Source organism: Dicentrarchus labrax, unplaced genomic scaffold (assembly GCF_905237075.1).
Source record: "Dicentrarchus labrax unplaced genomic scaffold, dlabrax2021, whole genome shotgun sequence".
Taxonomy (NCBI): domain Eukaryota; kingdom Metazoa; phylum Chordata; class Actinopteri; family Moronidae; genus Dicentrarchus; species Dicentrarchus labrax.
In genome coordinates, this window is record NW_026136721.1 from 18,731,456 (window position 1) to 18,753,633 (window position 22,178).

At 39.5% G+C, this 22,178-nt stretch overlaps 1 protein-coding gene across 3 annotated transcripts in view; it reads left to right on the forward strand.

The window, feature by feature from the left end:
* Window positions 1–22,178, forward strand: part of LOC127354065 (myosin-10) — a 58,437-nt gene that overhangs the window by 15,995 nt on the left and 20,264 nt on the right. The window contains exons 4-19 of one of the 3 annotated variants that reach the window (XM_051383679.1): window positions 5,698–5,725; window positions 7,203–7,305; window positions 7,741–7,770; window positions 8,000–8,014; window positions 8,691–8,708; window positions 12,505–12,597; window positions 13,327–13,390; window positions 13,688–13,786; window positions 14,028–14,171; window positions 14,506–14,601; window positions 15,442–15,560; window positions 16,514–16,666; window positions 16,819–16,992; window positions 17,165–17,338; window positions 19,249–19,363; window positions 21,871–22,064. In XM_051383679.1, coding sequence (XP_051239639.1) covers window positions 5,698–5,725; window positions 7,203–7,305; window positions 7,741–7,770; window positions 8,000–8,014; window positions 8,691–8,708; window positions 12,505–12,597; window positions 13,327–13,390; window positions 13,688–13,786; window positions 14,028–14,171; window positions 14,506–14,601; window positions 15,442–15,560; window positions 16,514–16,666; window positions 16,819–16,992; window positions 17,165–17,338; window positions 19,249–19,363; window positions 21,871–22,064 — 1,619 coding nt within the window. The remainder of the gene's footprint in view (window positions 1–5,697; window positions 5,726–7,202; window positions 7,306–7,740; window positions 7,771–7,999; window positions 8,015–8,690; window positions 8,709–12,504; window positions 12,598–13,326; window positions 13,391–13,687; window positions 13,787–14,027; window positions 14,172–14,505; window positions 14,602–15,441; window positions 15,561–16,513; window positions 16,667–16,818; window positions 16,993–17,164; window positions 17,339–19,248; window positions 19,364–21,870; window positions 22,065–22,178) is intronic. The other 2 variants (XM_051383680.1, XM_051383681.1) reach the window with 2 other exon arrangements.

Consider the following 22,178-nt stretch of genomic DNA (forward strand, 5'->3'; position numbering starts at 1 on the left):
TTTAGTTGGAAAATCAAATATTTGTGGTAGTCCATGCGTAGTCATTACGCAGTTTTAGAAAGGGATTTTTTTGGTCTGTGACACAAATATATGGGAAAATAAGGTAGAGGTTAAAATACATTTTATACCCTTCAAAATTACCCTTTAAAGCCCCAACACACTGATGTGTGTGTAGCATGAAAGGACAATAACTTTTATTTTGATACGCAACCTTGTGTTGTAAAACGACAAAATAAATCTTGTACCTTGTACTCCTCACAGGACTGGGTGGGCATGTAGATCGACTCCCTGTTGGTGTGGTTGCACCAGTCAGCTAATAGGACCGCAACTAGCTAGTGGCAGCAGCTAGTACAGTTAGCATATGCAACAGTGCACCGGTAAGTGACTCCCTGTGTTACAAGAGAAAAGGTCCATATTGCAACAATCCCCTGATACTTTGGTCCCAGTGACAAGGTGCAGCTCATGAACGGTGTTTGACGTTCTTTTTGTTCTTCTGCGACTGTCCAACTAATGAAAAATGGGTCGACTAAAACCCTTCTCAGCAACTAACAGTTAAGTTGACTCTTAGGGGGCATCCGTAGACATCACACAGTTCACAGCAGAGCTTCACCCGGCTTCAAGCTGACCAGGTCTAATCAGCGAGAGCAACTGAAAACACCTGTGTGTGTATACAGTGCCGTTTAAGGAAGCATCTGCTCTGGCTGCAGAGTTCTTGTTGATTTTAATTAGAATTTAGGTTTTCATCAAGAAAAATCATGTAAGTCTGCAGTGTAATTGATGTGCTCTAACCAGTATTTATTGCAGGTTTTTACTGTAGGAGAAAGGACTAAGCCGTGGACAGCCCTGTGTGGTACTGAAGAAGACTTTAGGTCTTTAATTTTGAAATTATAGTTGAGTGGATGCTCATTTACTGAAATAACTGCTACTTGATCACTTGGGTAATGGAATAATATACTGTCTGCACCTAAGCAAACATCATCAGTAACATCATGACTCCCCTTTTTTCACAGGCAGCATAGAGACAAGCTATATTCCCTTCTGTTAATGAGACAGTGCTCTTTAATGATCATAGATTTGTCTTCATTACTCTGAACATTCGGTTGATGTTTTTCTTGACATTAAATTAAGTATGCAGGACCGATTTCTGAGGTGAGTGTTTGCACTTCAGTGCCACTCCTAAATACAGGCATTAGCCATCAGTGGCAGACACTGGCCCAGGCCCAGTGTACCACTGCCTCACAATGAGCTCACTGTCGTGAGCTGAGATCACCCCCCTCCCCTTGTTACTGGGAGAAACACCACATGCAGAGCTGCTGTGTTTATGTCAATGCCGCAAGACATCCTCAAATTTTTCACTGTCACCAGTTTGCAAGACAATTGAAGCAAACCTTTTCTATCTGAGGACTACTCCTATCGACATCTGTGTAGCCTGTGGCATGTTCATGAAGTCTTTTAAACCTTTATGTCTGAAACACTTTGAGTATTATCTTCTTTATTCCAGCTTTATACAATCTTACTATTTTTAAGATCTGGCAATGTTTTCCCCCTCAAAAAAGTCTGGATCTAATATTTCAAATGACATTCAGACTTCTCAGTCTTCACTTTAACTAATAATATTATACAACCTGGGGGAATCTTCACTGCCTGCCCAACTTAATGGAGTCATGTGAAGCTGGCAAAAGCATTACCAATCATGCGAAACCCACAAAACAGTCCTTATGACCATCAAGTAATGTTACAAAAATAACTGCCCCTGCTTGGGTAGTTCAGTCCTCTGCCAGTAATCAGCGTTTTACAGTCTGGAGAGGCTGTTAGGGTTGCAGCAGTGCTGGCAAATTGGTGAGTGGAAGTGAACAGTCTCACAATGACTGGTTCATATCTTTCCACTGTGTCTGCAGCCAGTCTGATAAAGGAGACACTAGCTTTCTGAGTGGTGTTGTCTTTGTGTCTTATTCAGATAGGGATGTGAATGTAAAGAGAGATTGTAAAGAGGTGGGGGCTAGATTGTGTTTGCATGTGTGCTGTCATGCATAGAGCAGAAGTTGACGTCATAGCTTGAGAAATCCTGAATGACCTGAGTAGCTTTAGAGTGTGCGTGTGCTTGCAATGCATGTTAGTCCAATTCCCCTTCTTACAGTATTTAACTGCAGGAAGTTCCTGGTCGAAGCCAGGAAGCCCAGGTTGTCACTGATGAGCGGTCCAGCTGTGTCCTCAGTCAGATAACCTTCCATCATTTTACCCCACAGTCAGCACTTCAGTCCAGGAAACCTTCACCTCTGGCAGAACGGTTCAGCCTGTGACTCAACATGTACAAAATGAGTTGAAATGTTCACAGCATGGCTTAGAGCTGTGGTTCCTAACATTTGTGGCTTGTGACCCCTCCTAACATGTTGTTTCCTCGATTGTTAGAGGCCTGATTCAGTAAAATGTCAGAACCAAAAGCAAACCATGTGTAAAGTTGTATACTGTTGTATTGTATTTTTACATATTTTAAAATAATCTGGAAGTTTGAATACAAAATCAGTGCCCTGCTTCCTAGGTCAGGGAGCAGTCAGTCAAGGATTGGTTCATTAGCATTCTGCCAGTGTGCTCTGCTGCTCCACACGGTTAAATGATCAGCAACTCTCTCTGAACCGGCCCCTGTACTGTGATTTTAATCATGTTGTTAGCTTGTTGCTGGAATGGCAGAGGAATCCATCTGCACTAAATTTAGTCTTTTCTTATCTAGCAGTGTTGCTGTGGAACTATCATTCCTTTGCAAAGAGTCTTATTTTTAATGCTGCTGTACTAGATCATTTCAGCAGGTTTTGATGGCCCATTATTCTTACATTGAGTGGGTTTCATTATATTAGCTCAGTCTGGAACAGAGATATTCAGTATATATCAGTGTGTTGTAACACTTGAGATACAAAGTCAATTCATTCGCAAGCTCTTGTTGCCTTGCAACCATTTGCTCAAGGCAAACTTGAGCAGGCTTTTTTCAGTCGGTGAGCTACTGAAATAAACTGAAGGACATCTTTGGATAAATGTGAATGTTAAGGCTACAATCGGTTTGTTCAGTCACACAGCTATATTTAAAGTCAATTCAATTCAATTTTAATTGTATAGCGCCAATTCATAACAGAAGTTATCTCAGGACACTTTTCAAATAGAGCAAGTCTAGACCGAACTTATAACATTATTTACAGAGACCCAACAGTACCACCATGAGCAAGCACTTTGCGACGAGGGCAAGGAAAAACTGCCTGTTAAAAGGCAGAAACCTAGGACAGATCCTTCGGCTCTAGGTGGGTGGTCATCTGCCTCGACCAGTTGGGGTGAGAGAGAGAGAGAGACAGACAGACAGACAGACAGACAGACAGACAGACAGGTGCACAGCAACAACAGTATTGGCAATGGCAATCTAGCAGGACCATGGCAGGAGGCTCCACCAGGATCGATAAGAACCTGCGAGACGAGAAAGCACAAGAACTCCGGGGAAGAAGTGAAGTTAGTAACATGCATTAATGGGACATGAATGAGTGCAGAAAGAGAGAGGAAGAGAGGAGCTCAGTGCACCATGGGAAATCCCCTGATAGTCTAGGCCTATAGCAGCATAACTAAGGGATGGTTCGGGACTCACCTGATCCAGCCCTAACTATAAGCTTTATCAAAGAGGAGTCTCAAAAGATGTGCCTTTCCCTGAGTTATTGATGGCTTATCTCTCTCAAGCCAATCTACTAATGCATCAGCTTGCCAATCATCAATCACCAGCAACTCCTTCAATTAACAAATGTGTAAACTCTGCAATACAATTACAGTATTGATGGCCTCTGAGATCAGGCGCATTGATTAGCAGGAACTTACTCATCAAATAGAGATTCAGGAAACTGTCTTAGCTAGAATGAAATGAGGTAGATGCACAATTAATCTTAAACAGTCAAACCACCCTGCACGTATAATGTAGCTGCATTCATATTTACGTTCTGGTGGAATCTTTATAACTGAGGGTGATTTTATTTACAACATTTTGAAGATGATGCTGGGATTTTAAGTCAATAATGTGAAATTGAAGGCAGTGAGTGCAAAACTGAATGGATAATCCTAATCTCAATATTACTTAATTATGACATAGCTACTGTTCTTGCTGAATAAATTTTACACAGTTGCACCTCTCATCAGTGTCAGGGCCAAGGTTTTAGCTCTGAATGAACCATGCAACATTAAATGAGTGCAGAGGGAAGAGAGTCTGATGACTTTTATCTAATCTTTGGACTTCTAGGTGCTCAGCCAGCCATGTGACTGGACAGGAGGCCCTATCCTTGTGGGGGGGCATTGACGGGAAGACAAAGTACTGTTTTCCCATGACATCATCACCGTTATTGTCCCCTATAGGGCCTCTAGATGACTGTGATCTGTCTCACTCCGAGCTCACAAGACACTCCAAACTGGGATACCCCAGAGGTTAATGGAGACACATTAGATGCCATATTTTATTGCCCCATGACCACAGTGCTAATTGCTCTCAGCACAGCACACATTAACATTTTTAGACAACAAATGAATTGGATCACTATTTGTGTCATCATGCTGTAAGTGGTTGACGCTATGTTCAGTTGAATTTCTTCAGTTCAGTCAAGCAAATTTAGTTTTATTAATCTAGCTGACATTTTTAGAGATCCCTCATTATAATCATTTAACAGTCTGGTAGATAGACATGAATCACATTCACTGAGACTTTCTTCCCAGCATGGTCCATGGGGGACATATGACCCTTCTTCTGAATGGTCTTATTAACTTAATTTGGGTTCAAGAGTCATACTAGATTTACCAAAATTTAAAATGCAAAGACGGATGGAGGACATTGTGTTAAAAGAAACGTAGAAGAAGAGCCTGTACTGTACAGGAACATAATAGTGTAAGAAAATCCAATTTGATCACTCACTCTGTTGTGTTAGGGGTAGCATTCTGCAAGATGAAAACATAGCCTACCGTTATTAATATCAACAATATGCAATCACTTCTGATGCCATTGTCATGTCTGTGACGATTCGGTGTGCGTTGAAGAACACATGCGTACGCTGTCAAATTATTATTATTATTATAATTATAGTAAATTCATACCTTTTAAGTTGTGAAATGAAATTGAAGGTAGCAATTCATCCTATTAAATCTTTCAAAGCAGACTGAATTGTCACCATTCTAGGAGTCATCAATCCAATCTGTTCTCAATGTAAAATTAGGGGTTACTGGCCCAAGTCCAAGTCTCAAAATTAAACTCCGTCTGCACCATGTATTTACCAATATAAGGCTGACATTACAGTTGCCTTATCTCTCCCATGCAGTGATTTGACATCACAGTGCCACTTTTCTGCATTTCTGACATTGCGTTCCAGGAAATACATGTGGTGAAACGCTGTGAAGCCTGAGCCTACTGAAAAATAGGCCCGGACAAAAGTAATTCTGTCTCCCTGATAAAAAACTAGTCTCGAGTTGTAAAAAACATGATATTTAAAAACATTTGATAGCACACTCACATCCACACACTAAGCTTTACTTTGACCTTCAAATCCACAATCTGCTGATAAGAGTTTACGTCCGGTGCAGTGTTTTGGTGATGAGGTTGTCAGTCAAACCTTGTGAAAGCACAGTAGAGACTGAATCAAAGAGAGACTGCTGAGCTTGACTCTTTTTTCCTCCTCTTCTTGTCTCCCACAGATCGAGAGGACCAATCCATTCTTTGCACGTGAGTATAGCAGCTCAGTCAACTTGATTCATTTATTTTATATTTTCAGTTTCATATAAATACTTTTTGTGCTTTATTGGAACAGTTGTTATTGCAGCATATTCAAGTTATTGTTGCTAATACAATTGTAGGTACCATGGCCCAAGACTTAGCCCCACTGTATTTCTCTGTGGCTTTTTATGTCTCTTTGTGTCTGAATTAAAAGTTGAAAGTGACAATAAAGCATTTACTGGTAATTACACAAGGTCAGGAAGAGTGCAAGTGAACCAGCTGCCCCGGGGCCTAAACAGTTATTTTAAATTGTGACACAGGCCAGACTGTCACTACTTGAGAGAAAAGTGAGAACTGTGGGTCTGAGAAATGCCTGACATTTCTGCTACACAGCCCCCCTGGCGTCTTTTCAGTGACAAGTGTCTGCAGATGACAGCAGTGTCAGCAAAGAAAATGCCAGAGAGGGTATCAAGATATAAGCCACGCAGCAGCCCTTTTACTCACGCAGGGTTACTGGAGAGGTGCTCATGTTATTTTGTCCCTTATATACACACACAGGGGTCAAAATAACTGAGGGTTAGGGTTACACCACCACAAACAAAGCGTAAACACGTTGGAGAGTTGTCATTAGTAACAAAGTTTGAAAAAAATCACAATTTACACATTAATAAAATAAATTAAAATCAAACCTGAGTAACCTAATCTTAATCAATCCTCAAATTAAAAATTAAAAGTAACAGCTCTCACACGCAGTAAAATATAGTATTAGCTTCACTGGTTAGCATTTATTACATGGTTATTGTATTACGTTGAATTAAACACATGATTAAGTCAGCACTCCCTCTTTTTATGGCTGAAATAGGGGAGCTGAGGAATCTAACACCCAGCAGTCCAAGACCAGCAACAGAGACATTGACATAACTCCTCCATGATTACCCTCTGACACTCACAGCACTTACACACCGCTCTCCCATTCTTTACTCCCAGCCACATCACACTCACTCTATCTGAAAGCAAAACAATATTTTGTGCATACTTGGTGTATGAAAATTTGCACTTACTGTAAAACCTCAAGTATGATCTAAATCTAAACTGCTCCCCCAAAAGTTTGTGCATGGCTTGGAGGCCTTGAGAAGATGTCTGTCCTGTTTTTCTATGCCATGGTCCCTGTGTGACAGAGCAGTGAAAAGCCGGCTGCACATCCACACGCCAGGAACCACAGGCCTCAACCGGGCTGACGCTCAAAAAATATTGCAGAGAAAGACTCACATCATTAGATACACACCAGCTTTGGTTTGAGTTTTAGGATTATATTTGTGCCTTTCTTTGTAGTGGAAAATAGGACAGGGTAACAGTACAGTACGTGTTAGTTTTATTGATCAGGATTTTAAGATCACAGAGTGGCTAAGGCGCAGACGTAAACGGTTCAAACACACTATTCTGAGGATGTCTGTTGTTGTGTGCATTGTCTTCTGTTGTCTCTCAGAGGTGAGTCAGGAGCTGGAAAGACTGAAAACACAAAAAAGGTCATTCAGTACCTGGCACATGTTGCCTCCTCCCACAAAGGAAGAAAAGACCACAACATTCCTGTGAGTATTTTCCTTTCTCATCTCTCTAATTGATGTTAGCAGTGCCTGCTCTAAGCCATGAACTGAACTGAATGAGCCCATAGAAATGTGACCTTAATGTTGTATGAAAAATAAAAGCACTACCACTATGCCCTATGATTTTTTTGTATGTCCCCACGACACCTTAAGAGCAGTTAATTCTCTTGACATTATATAATGCTGTAACTAGAGTTACAATTAGTAGAAATAAGTAATGAGCAGTTTGGTCGAGGTGGGATTGTTGTGGGTTTCGTTGAGATTATAATGAAGTCACAAGTTACCGAGATGTACTGATGATTACAAATAGTACAGGTATAAGTTGAGATACCAAAACCTGTAGTAGCCGATGTGGCTTTGTGCACCAAATGTGTGTGCAGACAATCTAACAATTTGCATTTGTTTATCTGTAACAAACAGCCAGAATCACCTAAACCAGTGAAACTACAGGCAAGTCTTCATGCTTTCTTCTACACCATGTTCATGTGCATGCTACACTCACATTTTCCTCTCAAACAAACTTACTTTATCTAAAATAGGCTTATACAATATCTGTTTGACATGAGCCCACTAAGGGCTCATCAAATGGTGTTCAAGTTCAAAGACACCACTGTTATTGAGTTAAAACGTCTGGTCCAAAAACAGCATATTTAGCATTTACATTGTCTCTCTCTGTCAGGCACAAAATGCAGTTGTGAGTACATTTTAAAACTTGCATGATTATTGTGTTTTATGTGAATGACTTAATTTGTTCAGATGTGCAATACTGTAGATTTGCTCGCCGTTATTGTGGTTCACACTCAGTGAAACATAGTCACATGCATGTTGTTTTTGTTGTTTGTGGTAGCTAAATATTGAGCCTTGGATGTAATTTTGTGCTGTATCAAACATAGCCATTTCTGCTGCTGTAAAAAAAAGTTAAAATGCCTATTACTTGTATTATAGCATGGCATGTATCTCATCTGTGTTTTAGACTGTCATATCTTAAGATAGTGACCACATCTTGTCTTGCTTATAAGCATCAGTTTAGTACATCCATAAGAATAAGTCTCAGAATAAGTCTGCAGGTAGTTCTTGTGGCCACCTAACCTATGACTGAATTACAGTCTACCTGAGCGGAAACAATGAACTACCTGTTAACACAGGACACCAGCAGTAATCTGGGTCTTGAGGGTGCAGACCCTGACGTATTATAATAACACGTGTTGCTAATTTCCATCCACAGACAGCTGTAGGTTGTGCTTAGATTCTTACGCTAATTTATCATTTTTAAAAATGTTAAGCTTGAACTACAAGTTAATTTGTATCCATGACATTAATGCAATTTATTATTCGCCATAATAACAATTGAATCTCCCCATATCCTACAGAGTGGACCCCTGTTTTATGTGAGTAGTATGTAGTTTTTCACCTATCTCACCTCACTTACAATATTAAAGGGGTGCTTTACCCACTCTGTTACCACCTACTCTTTACACTAAAAAATAACTGACTATTAACTAATATTAATATTGCCTGAAATCGGGTGATTTTCCATCCACCTGCTGTAGTTTTGCTTTAACTTGTGCATTGCATGTTGTACTTCTTGTCCTCACTGAGTTCTTAGGAGCTACTTCTTTCAGACATTTACATTACTTGCAATGTGAGGACATCACTTCTTATATAAATCAATCATTGCTCTAAGCTTCATGTAATAAACTAATGGCCTACCATGAGGCTGATGGATCCCATGTTATATATCTGCCTATATAATGAAGCAGGTTATTAACATTGCATCCCTGTTGGCATGTTAACACTTAAGTTTCCAGTTTGGTTCCTGGTGGCCTAAAAATAGATCAATGCCCCAGCTTGTCATTTGGGAAGATTTTCAGTGATGTATGGTTGAAATCCCACAACACAGCTCAATTATCTGTTGACTAGGGATTATTTTATATTTTGACTGCGCTTGAAATTGCTTCTATCCAAGATGTGATTGTACCAAGAATCACAAACTTGTTTTGTTTCTACATGATGAAATAATTGAGCAGTTTGTTGTTGATGTCCTCCCACGGTTCATCAGTCAGTCAATGACAAGTGAACTCCTTAGTAGATCTACTTAGTAGTAGATTAGAAGATGGAACATCAGTGGTATACTTCACGTCGACAATATTCAAATATAATTACATAATTCAAAGTGGTGTTACGTTTATTAACAGTCATAATAACTGCCAGTAAATTGTACAACTACTGTTGACAGCTCTGTACTGTAGCTGCTATCGTTGGCCTCACAGACTAACAAGACAAGCCCCAAAATCTAAAGATTACAATTATTTTATGGTGATAAGTTTAAAACGATGATATGATGCACTTTAAAGTTTTAACAGGAAAATTCCCACATTAGCTGTCATTCACATTCAACAACTAACAGCTAGCTACCTCTCTGAAATTAATGAGGCAATCACCCAGATCATTTATGTAGAAGAACAGCAAAAAACACACAGCTTTTTCCTATTTTTTGTGCTGTTTCTTATTCAGAGAAATCATCTTTGCCAAATCATAAATTTACCAGAGAATATTAACAAGGCCATGGGGATTTCCTTTTTGATGTTTCACCAACTCACAGAATTGAAGCAAATTAGCTACAGCCTGTTATATTTAATGATGGCATTACAGCTGGTAGCTTAAACTTTCACTTGATATAGACTATTAATACTGTTAATTATGCAAGTCTCAAATCTTTTTAAATCGTATCAGCCATACTGTAGGCCTATATGTACACTGCCCGCCTACAGCACCTAGCCATAAGAGACTTTGTGGATGAAATCATCAGTACTTTTCACTTCACAATAATCCTCCCATTTGGTGGATGTATCTTTTTATTTACTGCACAGACAGTAACAGGATGTAAGAAACTAGACAATAGTTACATCACAAGATAGTAAGCTTGAATTTATGTTAAGTATGATTAAAGTAGTTCACTGGTTTTCAAGCCTGCTCATCTTAATCACTTGACCTAGACCTGTATGACGCAGAACCCTCTTTAGACCTTTCTTACTCACGGAGTTAGAGTCAGCCTCAAATCTATTTTGGCCCAGAGTTCTCCACTTTAACTTGTTTCTGTCCAGATTGAAATACTTTGTGCCATTGCGTAAGGAGTGCTCTCCTTTTTTCCTGCTGGTGAAAAGAGCGACTTGTAATATTTGTCTGGCCTCGTGAACTCTGGAGCCGACGTTAAGCAGTGAACACACGTCCACAACTGGCCTCATAAGATTTAGCGGAACAGTTTTGACTGATCCTCTTTGACTCCACTCAATCTGCCTTAAAGCACTACTCAGTGGCCTGCCAAACAGCCGGACCTTTGATGAGAAACAAACGTGTAGCTATGACCTGTAATATTTTTTTATAAAGTCAGACAAGTTTAAAAAATTATTAGTTTGAAGGAGATGATGAGGAGTCTTTTTAGCTTAAAAATGACTGCAGTGTGTCTCTCAGTAGTTTTGAGGCGTCTCAGTTTGCTGGTATTTTATCACAGCTACACAACAATTGGCCATCTGAAGTGGAGGAGCCAGCTCTGTTGGCTGTCAGATTTCTGACATACTCGCTCTGCAACAGGAATGTGGGTCAGCTTCTAATGCTGCTAAATTGGCCCCCCACTGGTGTTTGTAATCTGCTCTTTGTTTTTGTGTGTGTACAGCAGACCACACAGATGGGTAGATGTTGCCAATGAACAATTTTAACTACTAAGTTACACCGCAGGCCCGTGTTTATGTAGAAACAAAGGTTTTTGGTTTGAATCCTCTGCTCCTGTGGGCCTTTCCATTGCTCTGATCACTGGAAGAGGACCAGGTTTATCCAGTTCAGCCCTGCTTCATTCGAGCTGCTCAAAAACTCAATTAAAAGCAGCCCATCGTGCTGTCCGGCCAAAGATCACATTACATGTCTCACATCCTGAGTGCATTGCTGATTCCTCATCCCGCAGAGTTCCCTTTGGTGGAAAATGGCCTCCTCAAACATTCAGTGTGTGCAGCTATTTTTGACGTAATGGGAAAATATTCCACTCAGCCACAAGAAGTGAAGTAACATTGCAGAAGAAATTGTTTTTCTCTTCTCTGGTCATGACAAAGCCCACAATGTGGCTTTGATTGGAACACAGTGGGCCACCTGTCCAAACATCTGCATAAGTTGCATTTTTATTTCTTCAGCCTCTTAAAGTAAAAAAAAAAAGAAAAGTGTTTCTGTTGTGTGTTGTGGACACATTCTTCTTGACATGATAGAGTGGCTGTCTGGCTTGTTTAAACTTCAAAAGATAAAAGTTCTGCGGATGGAATGAATGGAGTTGTGAAATGTTTTTATGATCTCCACAGTTATGGGATCAGTTTATATTTTATGTGCTTGAGAAAATACAAAAAGTCCAAAAGACTAAAGTCCAGTGCCAAGAACTAATAGTTTCAGCATTTTGAATCCTTAAATATGATCACATTGTTTTCTTAATTGTTTAGTCTATAAAGTGTCAGAACATAAATCCCTCTGGTGAAGTTTCACATTTTATAAGCTGTTATTTTGTCAAACAACATTGTTTCGGCACTGATCAGATAAAGTCAGAACCTTTAACTGATCTGCAAACAAGGATTTCCCCTTGAACTTTAGTTTTTGTTTCTCATTTAAATCTTTTATCACATAAAGATGTTACCTCTTTATACTGGTTTTCAAATGGTGTGTTCACATTAAGAGAAAAAAAGGAAGTCATTGTTATTATAATAGAACTATATACTTTACTATTATCATGGTAATATACTGTCATTATCTCTGTGCTGAGTTATTGAATATTTTTTATGTTTTTTTAATTTCAAAATGTTAAAATTTAGTGAAGTCAGATTGTGTTTAACGTCCACAGTGTAGCTGTGTAGCTGTTACTTTGAGGCACAAAAACTAGTAGACCAGTAAGAATTCACCAAATATAACCAGCACCTTGTGTGTGAACAATTAACTATAAACAATTAGGTTGTTTAGAAGTCATTATCTTCTCTCTGGCTTTGTATGATCAGTTTACGCACAGGGATAGTATATGTGGGTTCTTTCTGTATAAAACACATGACACGTATTCAAATATCTGCATGTGTATGTTTTTTCAGATATTTTTTTGTCTTGTTTTTGGCTTTCATTTGAGAACAAAGAACTGCTGTAACGTCCTTCTGTTTGTTTCAGGGTGAATTGGAACGTCAGCTTTTACAAGCCAACCCCATCCTTGAGTCCTTTGGGAATGCTAAGACAGTGAAAAATGACAACTCATCACGTTTTGTAAGTACAGATAAATTATATTCATGAAGAGAGGCGCTATGTCTCACAAAGCCTCCTCCTGTCACAGCATCACCTTGGCTTAATTCTGTACCTGAATCAGATTTAGGTGACATGTTTGTGTCTTCTAGAAAGTTGTGTCTCAGAGAACAAGCCGAGGTAAAACTGATGTAGAAGTAATTGAATTATCCTACTTTTCCTGTAAGTAATTACACAGGCCACATGCTAGTCATTAATGATGTCTTTGATGTACTGGATCCTTTAAGGCTGGAGGCAACCACACTCAGCAGACTTCTTAATGGTGACGTAGGACAAGAGGGACATGAGTAAAGCCTCAACCTAAGAATTACTGTGGTGAATGAATCAGACAAATTAGTGTTACTTCGGAAAATCTCTCCACTTGCCATAAATGAGAACTCGATCAGTAGACCTGTCATGTACTGTGTGGCTCAGGACTTAATTGTAAACATAATGAACATTATTGTTATTGTTTTAAAATGCCATTTTACACATTTTGTACTTCTACTAGAATATAATTATCAGCCATGTAGATGATCTGCATCAGTGATCATGTTCTCTTAAGTAAATTATTCTACAAACATCAGACTTATCAGCTCCTCGCCATGAGGCCTGTAGTGTCTGTTACAACAGAGGCATTATGTTGACGATTGATTTCTGTATATCTTGTCTTGTACACTTCATGAGCTTTTTATCTTCTGTTCATCTGCGCAGGGGAAATTCATCCGGATCAACTTTGATGTCACCGGATACATTGTTGGAGCCAATATTGAAACCTGTATCCTGTTTTAAAACTGTAAACTAGAATTTACTAGCTTTCTGTGTGCTAACAGACACTATAGGAGATGTTTATGAAGAGGCTAGCCAGGAGTGTTTACTGGACACACATGAAGATGAATCCAATAGGATCATTACAAAATTATTGTAGAAATTTGTTTCCAATATTGAAGCAGAACACCTGTACATTAGGAATTGCCAAGTGTATAGAGGAACTGATGTTTTATGTTTATATTATGTTGATTCTACATCAGACTGACCTACAAAATAGATTTATTCTTTGACCATCCTGTGTCAGACTTGCTGGAGAAATCCAGAGCTATTCGTCAGGCCAAAGATGAGCGCACCTTCCACGTTTTCTACCAGCTGCTGGCTGGAGCTGGAGAGCACCTCAAATGTAAGTATACTGAGCTTTTATTTCTCATAACTCTGGTTTATTTAGCAGCTTAACTATTTAAAAGACATGTAACATTACATAGTTCATGTTCATTCCAAGATTTGCCACCAATTCGCATTTTAGTCATCAGTCACCTGCTCTATTACATAGAATTTTTGTGTGTCTACAGCAGGAGTCCTCACCTTTTGAAAAATAAAGTTATATCGTAACCATAATTGTTTTTCCATTTCTCTTTCCACAGCGGACCTGCTCTTGGAAGGGTTCAACAACTACCGTTTCCTGTCCAACGGTAACATCCCGATCCCTGGCCAGCAGGACAAAGACAACTTCCAGGAGACCATGGAGGCCATGCACATCATGAGCTTTGCCCATGAGGAGATTCTGGGTGTGTTTTTGATAAGAAATTGGTTCTAGATCGACAGTAAGCGCCTCTTTGGCTTCTGTAGTGTGTATTGTGTTATTTATTAAAGTGGACAAAGAACTAAGAAATCATCTGTTTTTGTTTTGTTTGTTTGTTTGTTTGTTTTTTGAAAGCTGTTATACATTTGTTATAATGATTTTTGTTCTAGAGAGAATTATTTAATTAAGCCCCTCTCTAAATCCCTCCAAAACCATGAAACAAACCCCGTTTTGTCTGTTTCAGTGCAACACATTCATGTGATACTAAAGAGATGTCATACTATAGTAATATTGTTTTCTCTGGATTCTTATATCTGTAGCCATGTTGAAGGTGGTGTCCTCGGTGCTTCAGTTTGGGAACATCATCTTTAAGAAGGAGAGGAACACTGACCAAGCCTCTATGCCTGATAATACTGGTAGGTATCCCACAGAAACACACACTGCAATCCTTTTACATCTGCTTCATCACCTCGTAGCTTGAACCTCACAGGTCAACACGTCCTCCTCCTCCTCCTTTCCTCTTCCCATATATACTTCAACCCTCCTCTCTCTTTTCCTGCCTCCCTCACACTGCGTACCTCATCCACAGAACAGAGGAACTGTTGATTTATGTCTTTTCTCTCCCTGAGCCTTGTCAACCTGCCATTAAGCCACATCATTATGTGGATTTACTCCTGAAGGAAATGGGGCACAGCCTTCCAGTTCCTCCACATGTGGCACTGCATATTTGGCACTTAAAGGAGGGAGACAGGGAGAGAGAATCAGTCTAATGCCGGCAGCTCGGCCAGATATTCCCAAATGCGATGAGCAGAACTCATGACTGAAGCAGCTGTTTTTTTTAGTAGTGAGACTTGGCTGATCTAGACCGGATCCAGCTTTTTCTGCTTTTCCACAAGTTCCAGCCATGTAAAATATGGAATTTTCCTCTGTTACATTTCATAAGAAAACATCTTTGAAAGATTTGTGATAAATCCTAACATTAATCAGTAATAGGCAAACAGCATTGTCCTCTTTGACGTGAATATTTGACTTCAGTTTCTAGGTTTGAAATAATATGAATCAAATCATCTAATTGTGAATAAGTATTGACAAAATAAGACTCTCTGTCAAATCACTCTTGAAAACAAACAATATCCCCTTGGTGTTTCATTTCTAGTCTTCTAGATAATTTACCATACAAGTATGTTTGAGAATCTCCCTCTGTGGCCTAAAATAAATTGTTTTTGTTCCTATTGTGTGCTTTGTCCTCCTCTCAGCCGCTCAGAAGTTATGTCATCTGCTGGGTATGAATGTAATGGAGTTCACCAGAGCCATCCTGTCCCCAAGGATCAAAGTGGGAAGAGACTACGTCCAGAAAGCACAGACTAAAGAGCAGGTCAGTTTTTCTTTTTTACAGACTAACATGATGTATATCATCTTTTGTTGCCAGCTTAGATCAGTAACACTAATACTGATCTGTTGTATAGAAATGCAATTGAAGAAGCCGTTTTCAGTGCAGGTAAATTTCATTATGGAGAAATAGGTGCGTAGTTGAGGAGCTATTTTCATCCAGTACAAGTCTGTTTCATTGTCTGCATTGTCAGTGTTGGATGGTGGGGAGCTCTGATGAGAATAATCTCTGAATGATCAGTACAAAAGTTAGCAAGTGCATTAAAAAAAAAAACATCAGGTGCTTTGATAAAAAAAAAAAGTACGACTCCCAAGGTGCATTTTGGGAAGAAAAGCTTAAAACATTGATCTGATAATCGTGCCTTGTTTCATATTGTACTGGGCACAAGGGAAGGTTAGTTTTACCTTTAGTGAAACCGCTCCAAAGTACATCTCCTGTTTATGAATCTTTCATTTCCATTTAAATTGCAGTACTCTTGCAGACTTCTGATCATAATGGCTACAGCTCAATGGATATGGCTTGTCTCAGCTGTTTTAGTAATATAATGATACAAGTCTGACTTAGAAAACATGTGGAACATGAACTGTACAGTCTTGCCAAGATGAGTCCATTCGTCCAGTGTAGAGCAGAGATCCTCTCGGGGATCTGGAAGCATGTCTCAATTATACTCAATCCTCCACCTGCCTCTGCTCGTTGAGCACTTTGGCCATGTCACAGGGTTTCCACTGGCTCAAATTGAGGTGAAGATGGTACCATCCTGGTCATGTGCACACATGGGCATGTGTACTGTGCCTTCAATGCTTTTTATAAGTAACACGTGGGGGCGGCACGAGATTTGACAGTGGTGGCCGCCTCGTAATTCTCTGTGCAGGAGGAACCCTGTGTCAGTTCTGTATCTCTTTCTATTGTCTTTATTACTTTTCTCTCTCTACCTCCAGGCTGACTTTGCTGTCGAGGCCCTGGGTAAAGCGACATATGAGCGTCTGTTCCGCTGGCTAGTTCATCGCATTAACAAAGCTCTGGACAGAACCAAACGGCAGGGTGCCTCCTTCATCGGCATCCTGGATATTGCGGGTTTTGAGATATTCCAGGTTTGGATTAAAATCTTAATGTAAAAACTAACATTTTTAAAGAAGACAGTTTGTGCTGTATAATTAATGATAATATTTGTTTTTTCATGTTGTTGTCTTATCTACGTTTCACATTTCCAGTGAACGTATTCTTCTTGTTTTTCTCCCTACAGCTGAACTCGTTTGAGCAGCTATGTATCAACTACACCAACGAGAAGCTGCAGCAGCTCTTCAACCACACCATGTTCATCCTGGAGCAGGAGGAGTACCAGAGGGAGGGCATCGAGTGGAGTTTCATCGACTTCGGCCTTGACCTGCAGCCCTGCATCGACCTCATTGAGAGGCCGGTCAGTGTGATTTGCGAGCATCAATGAGAACATGAAACATACCTACTTAAATTTTTTTCCCACGTATTCTTGAATTATTTTGCTATGCTGACAAATAATTTAGCAGCTAAATGCTAATAATGCCACATTTACTGTAAGTCTTGAGTTCTGTTCTGTGTTAATATTCCTTCAGGCAAACCCTCCAGGAGTGCTGGCTCTGTTGGATGAAGAGTGCTGGTTCCCCAAAGCCACAGACAAGACCTTTGTAGACAAGCTGACCCAGGAGCAGGGCACACACACCAAGTTCCAGAAGCCCCGCCAGCTCAAAGACAAAGCCGACTTCTGCATCATCCACTACGCCGGCAAGGTGCGCTTGTTTGACCTCTTTCAAAATCACACAGATTTCTTTCTCTGCTTTACGAAAAATACACTGTTGTTGTGTTTCTTTTAAAGCTCCTGGTGGCTTTTGAAAAGAAAAAATAAATTGTGTCTCTCGGAAATTACGGTTTACCAAAGGATGAAGCTTTCATTTTATGGAGCTTATTTTTAGAACATAGATCAGGCTCTCTTCTACAAAGCACTCACCAATACAGAAGGGGGATGTGCGTCTCCATCACTGAGGCTGATGCAATACACCTCTTGATGCATTGCCAACGATCCCATACATTAAAGATACAAATGAACAAACTACCAATGTGATACGATACACCCCTTTGGTGATGCAATGTGATTCAACGCGATTGCGTGTGACGCAAAGGAATATAATGCTATGCAATTCAATATGGTACAAATAGGTTGATTTTATTTCTTTGGTTCTTCTTAAGGAGCTTGAGAAACATTTCAGAAAGGAGCAATAAATCTAAATATAAACATTTTACAGATGCAAAGGTGTTAGAAACAATGCATTGTAAACTCATCCCACATTGTAGCCAATGTACACTTCTTTTATTCGGGTGATCTGGAGCTTGTATGTGGGTGCACTGATGTGTGAATCTCACCATCCCTAACACAGACACATAGGGAAAGGTAATCATATTGATAATCATAGCCATTACAACTCGTAAGGTATGTCAATATAAAGGTAGTTGTTTTGCTCAGAAATATTTTTGACATATAATATTATTTCTTATTGTAATTTTGTTCTGTGTTGGACCAAACTTCTTTAATTTTGTCTACCTTCATATTTTTGAAAAACTTCTCTTTTCCTCACGGATCTTCTCCTGCAAAGTTGAAACAGCAAGTGAAAAGTTGCTGCTGGTCAGCGGCTCAGATTAAACAATGACGGAAAGTTCTCCTGTGGTGGGATTTCAGGGAAATACTGAGTCCTGGTTTGGATTTATATGACACTGTATGAGCGTGGATTTGGATTTTGTCAGTGGTATTATGCAACACAACTTTGCATTTGTCTTGCAGAGAAACCTGCTGACCAACACATCTGCTTACCATTATGTGGCCTGTGTCGTTTTACACCACAATCAGTCAAACACAGATTTGAGCTCTAAGAACGTCTGCTGTGGAGAAAAATCTGCAGCACCATGAAGCCAAATGTTGTTACTGTTGTCAGCATAGGTACCCCCCCATCTGAATCACTACAAGTGTTTCCTCCTGTGTATGAAGTCAGTGTTTGGAGTTAGTTTATTGGATAGATGTTTGAGCATCCCAGGCACATATAGACTGCTGCTACAAACCTTTTTCATAAAATCCCTTTATTTCCTTTAAAGAATGTGTGACCTCTTGAAAAATAAACGTGCGCTCTGATGCATAAACTATGTAAAGGAGACATTATTTCAGTTATTACTCAAATAGAAACTCAGAAAATAGAGGAGGGAGAGAGGAGGGTGAGGCCAGAGAGGACTGCTGCGGTTTGCACAGTCTGCTTGATGCTCGGACATCAAAGAGGAAGTATATAGAGATAACAATACATCTGTGTTTTGCTAACGAGGAATTTAGAGTTCTTGTCTTCATCCAAATCCTTTAAAGCTCGACACAGATGATGAATCAGGATTATTGATTCCCTCTCCATTAACATACTGGCCAAATTCTCATATTCAAGATATTTGGATTCACAGTTTTCATGTGTAAATGAATGAGTCAGTTTTTACCAACATTTGTTTGAAGCCTTGTGGGACTTAATTACATTTTTTTTTACAGCTATATTGTTCTCTGATTGAATCCCAAATATCGGTATCAGTATTTCAAAACTCCAGTATTAGTCAGACTATAACTAAGTTATTAGTTTTGTCCATTTCGCTGAGTTGTTCCACTTCCTTGTTACAGGTGGACTATAAGGCAGACGAGTGGCTAATGAAGAACATGGACCCCCTGAATGACAATGTGGCAACGCTTCTGCATCAGTCAACTGACAAATTTGTGGCTGAACTTTGGAAAGATGGTAAGCTGCTACTTCTGTATCTCTAAACACTTTCTACAGTATTAGATACTAGAAAGAATCAATTTTAGTAGCACATCCTTTAAGTCTCATTGTGTATGTACCTGTAGCTTATTCGGTTAACCAGCATGTCAATATGTCTCTCACACAAGCCTACTAACAGCAACTGTCTGCCTTGTTGACCCAGGCCTACACATTAATGATTTCTAAGAATTATTTTAACATCACCCTCCCCTCCCTGTCTCTTTCTCTGTGTTGTAGAGATTCAGACCATTCAAAGGGCTTCATTCTATGACAATGTCACTAGTCTGGATGAGCCGGCAGGTGAATGACTGGGTCGTGCTGTAGCAGACCTGGGCCAAAATAATTGTAGCTGAAAATGAACAGTTTTGGTTCTCAAGGTGCTTGGTAGGCTAAATATAAGCGCTTCCCAAGCAGGTTAACTTATTGAAAGTGTGCTGGTATATTTTTGCCCAGATCTGGCTGTATGTTTCATGCTTCAGCCGGCGCTGTGTCCGTCATAGCTACAATGGCTCCCATTTGCTTCCCGGCTGCATGGTTCCCTTGTCTCAGGCGAAAGCAGTAGTGCCTAATTCCTAAACAAGTTAAGGTAGAATAAACTGTGTGCTTTAATCATAGTTTTTGTAGGCTGATATGGGTCTTGTGATCTTTGTATGGTCAATAGCTCTGAAGCAAGTGTTTTGGATGTAGTGCAGCTGTTTGGACTTCATAGCTGATTTCTGTTTTTGTCCTTCCTCTGTCAAGTGATACATCCAGAAGCAAATTAAGGATTTGAAGCTTGACTGAAGAAAGCATAATGACATTAATTTCCCGCCTCCCTCCTTCCTATATAGGATCACAGTAGCGGGAAATTGAATCCAGATGTTGGTATTTGCTTTGGCTCTGAGCTCAGACGTCAGTATAAAGGGTCCAGACAGAAAACCATACATCATTTCAGTTTAAATGTTGAAACTCCAGCTGTCTGTGACTCATCAAATACTTCTAACTTTAATTTATTCAGTGGGACATTAATAAGTGACATAATATAGTTGAGTGTAAAGTCATAATAACTTGTGTGCTTTGTCATTTTTTAGAGTAAGTCTACTGATTTACTGACAAATTATAAAAATATCCATTATTTGATGGGTGATTCTGGTTCTTATCGTTCTTATTGTCAAGAATTACCATGAAAAACCAATAATGAATTGATCTCACAAACTATTTGTCTGTGTATCCAAAGCCCCATTTATCTTATTCCTTTGTGCTATAGAGCCCCAGCATATCACTGAGTTAGGCTGTTGCACTTGCTGAAATGGTCCTTTTTCACAGTGAAAATGAGAACTGTGGTTTATTTGGGTTGTAAATACTCACTAGAGCACCAAAAATACACAATTTATTCCTGTTTGAGTAAGAAGTTAATCTTTCAAATTAAATTATTTCTTTTTACAAATGAAACTACGTTGTACACTCGTATAATTGTAACCTGTTTTTGAGAATTGCATCTTTAGTACAAATTTCTTTGGATTTGTTGACAGTAACAAAAATATGACCTTTGAAATGGTACCCCAGTGATTTTTTATTTTACCAATTATTTCTTTATTAATTGTTTGCTCTACAAAACATCAAAAACTGTAAAAATTCCCATGACAATTTCCAAGGTGACATCTTCAAATATTTTGTACAGTCCAAAACCCATAGATATTCAACTAACCATAAAGTAAGACATGGAAAAGCATCAAATTCTCACATTTGAGTAGTTGGAACCAGCAAATTTGGCCAGAAAATTAAATTTTCTGTTGATTGACGTCAATTAAAGGTCAAGAGTGAAAATAAGAATTGTGTTTTCTATATCTTAAAATGAGCCGTTTTATCTATGGACACAGCAGGTCCTCTTGTACAGTTTGTAAGTTGAACTGCTATGTTTCTACAGTAGCCCAGAACAGACAAACCAAGCACTGGCTCTAGATGGGGCCTTTAAGGGTCACAGCCACCATACTTTCTCCTACATGCTTGGGAGGCTGAGCTGTATTCATATGGTTGCAATCTGTAACTTCACCACTAGATGTCCCTTCCTCGTTGATGCAGGTTTTGTGTTTATAAGCAGCAAAATGTTGAAAAGCTTCCATCACCAGCTGCCATCAAGCATCATCCACTTGGACCAGACAAGAGCATTTAAATTTTTGGAATTAAACTTTGTTAATGATTAGTAAGTAAATCATATTGGAAAATGATGCTTCCCTCCAAGGTAACACAACATATAGAGCCCTGAATGCATAGGTATAGATATGCTACGTGCTCCATCTCCATCTGCAGAACCTAGTGGTAGTTCTTGACTTTGAATGCTACTTTGTTAGACTGCTGATGTTGTTAGTGTGTAATGTCTTTTTCATCCATCTGCACTTGGTCATGTAGCTACATTGTTACTGCTACAGCTGTTCCTGCAGTGCTTCTCTGCTCCCCATGAAGTCTTCCCACTCTAACCAGTCTCCCCCCCCCAATCTCCCCACCAGTTGACCGCATCGTGGGCCTGGACCAGGTGGCAGGGATGAATGAGACAGCCTTTGGCGCCACCTACAAAACAAAAAAGGGCATGTTTCGTACAGTGGGGCAGCTTTACAAGGAGTCGCTCACCAAGCTCATGGCCACACTGAGGAACACCAACCCCAACTTTGTCCGCTGCATCATCCCCAACCATGAAAAAAGAGTAAATACATAATCATCCTTATGTATAATCATACATAATCTAAACTTATTTATTAGAAGAAGGACCTGTAACTCATTTTATTATGTTATAATTGTCTACCAGCTGTCACATTGG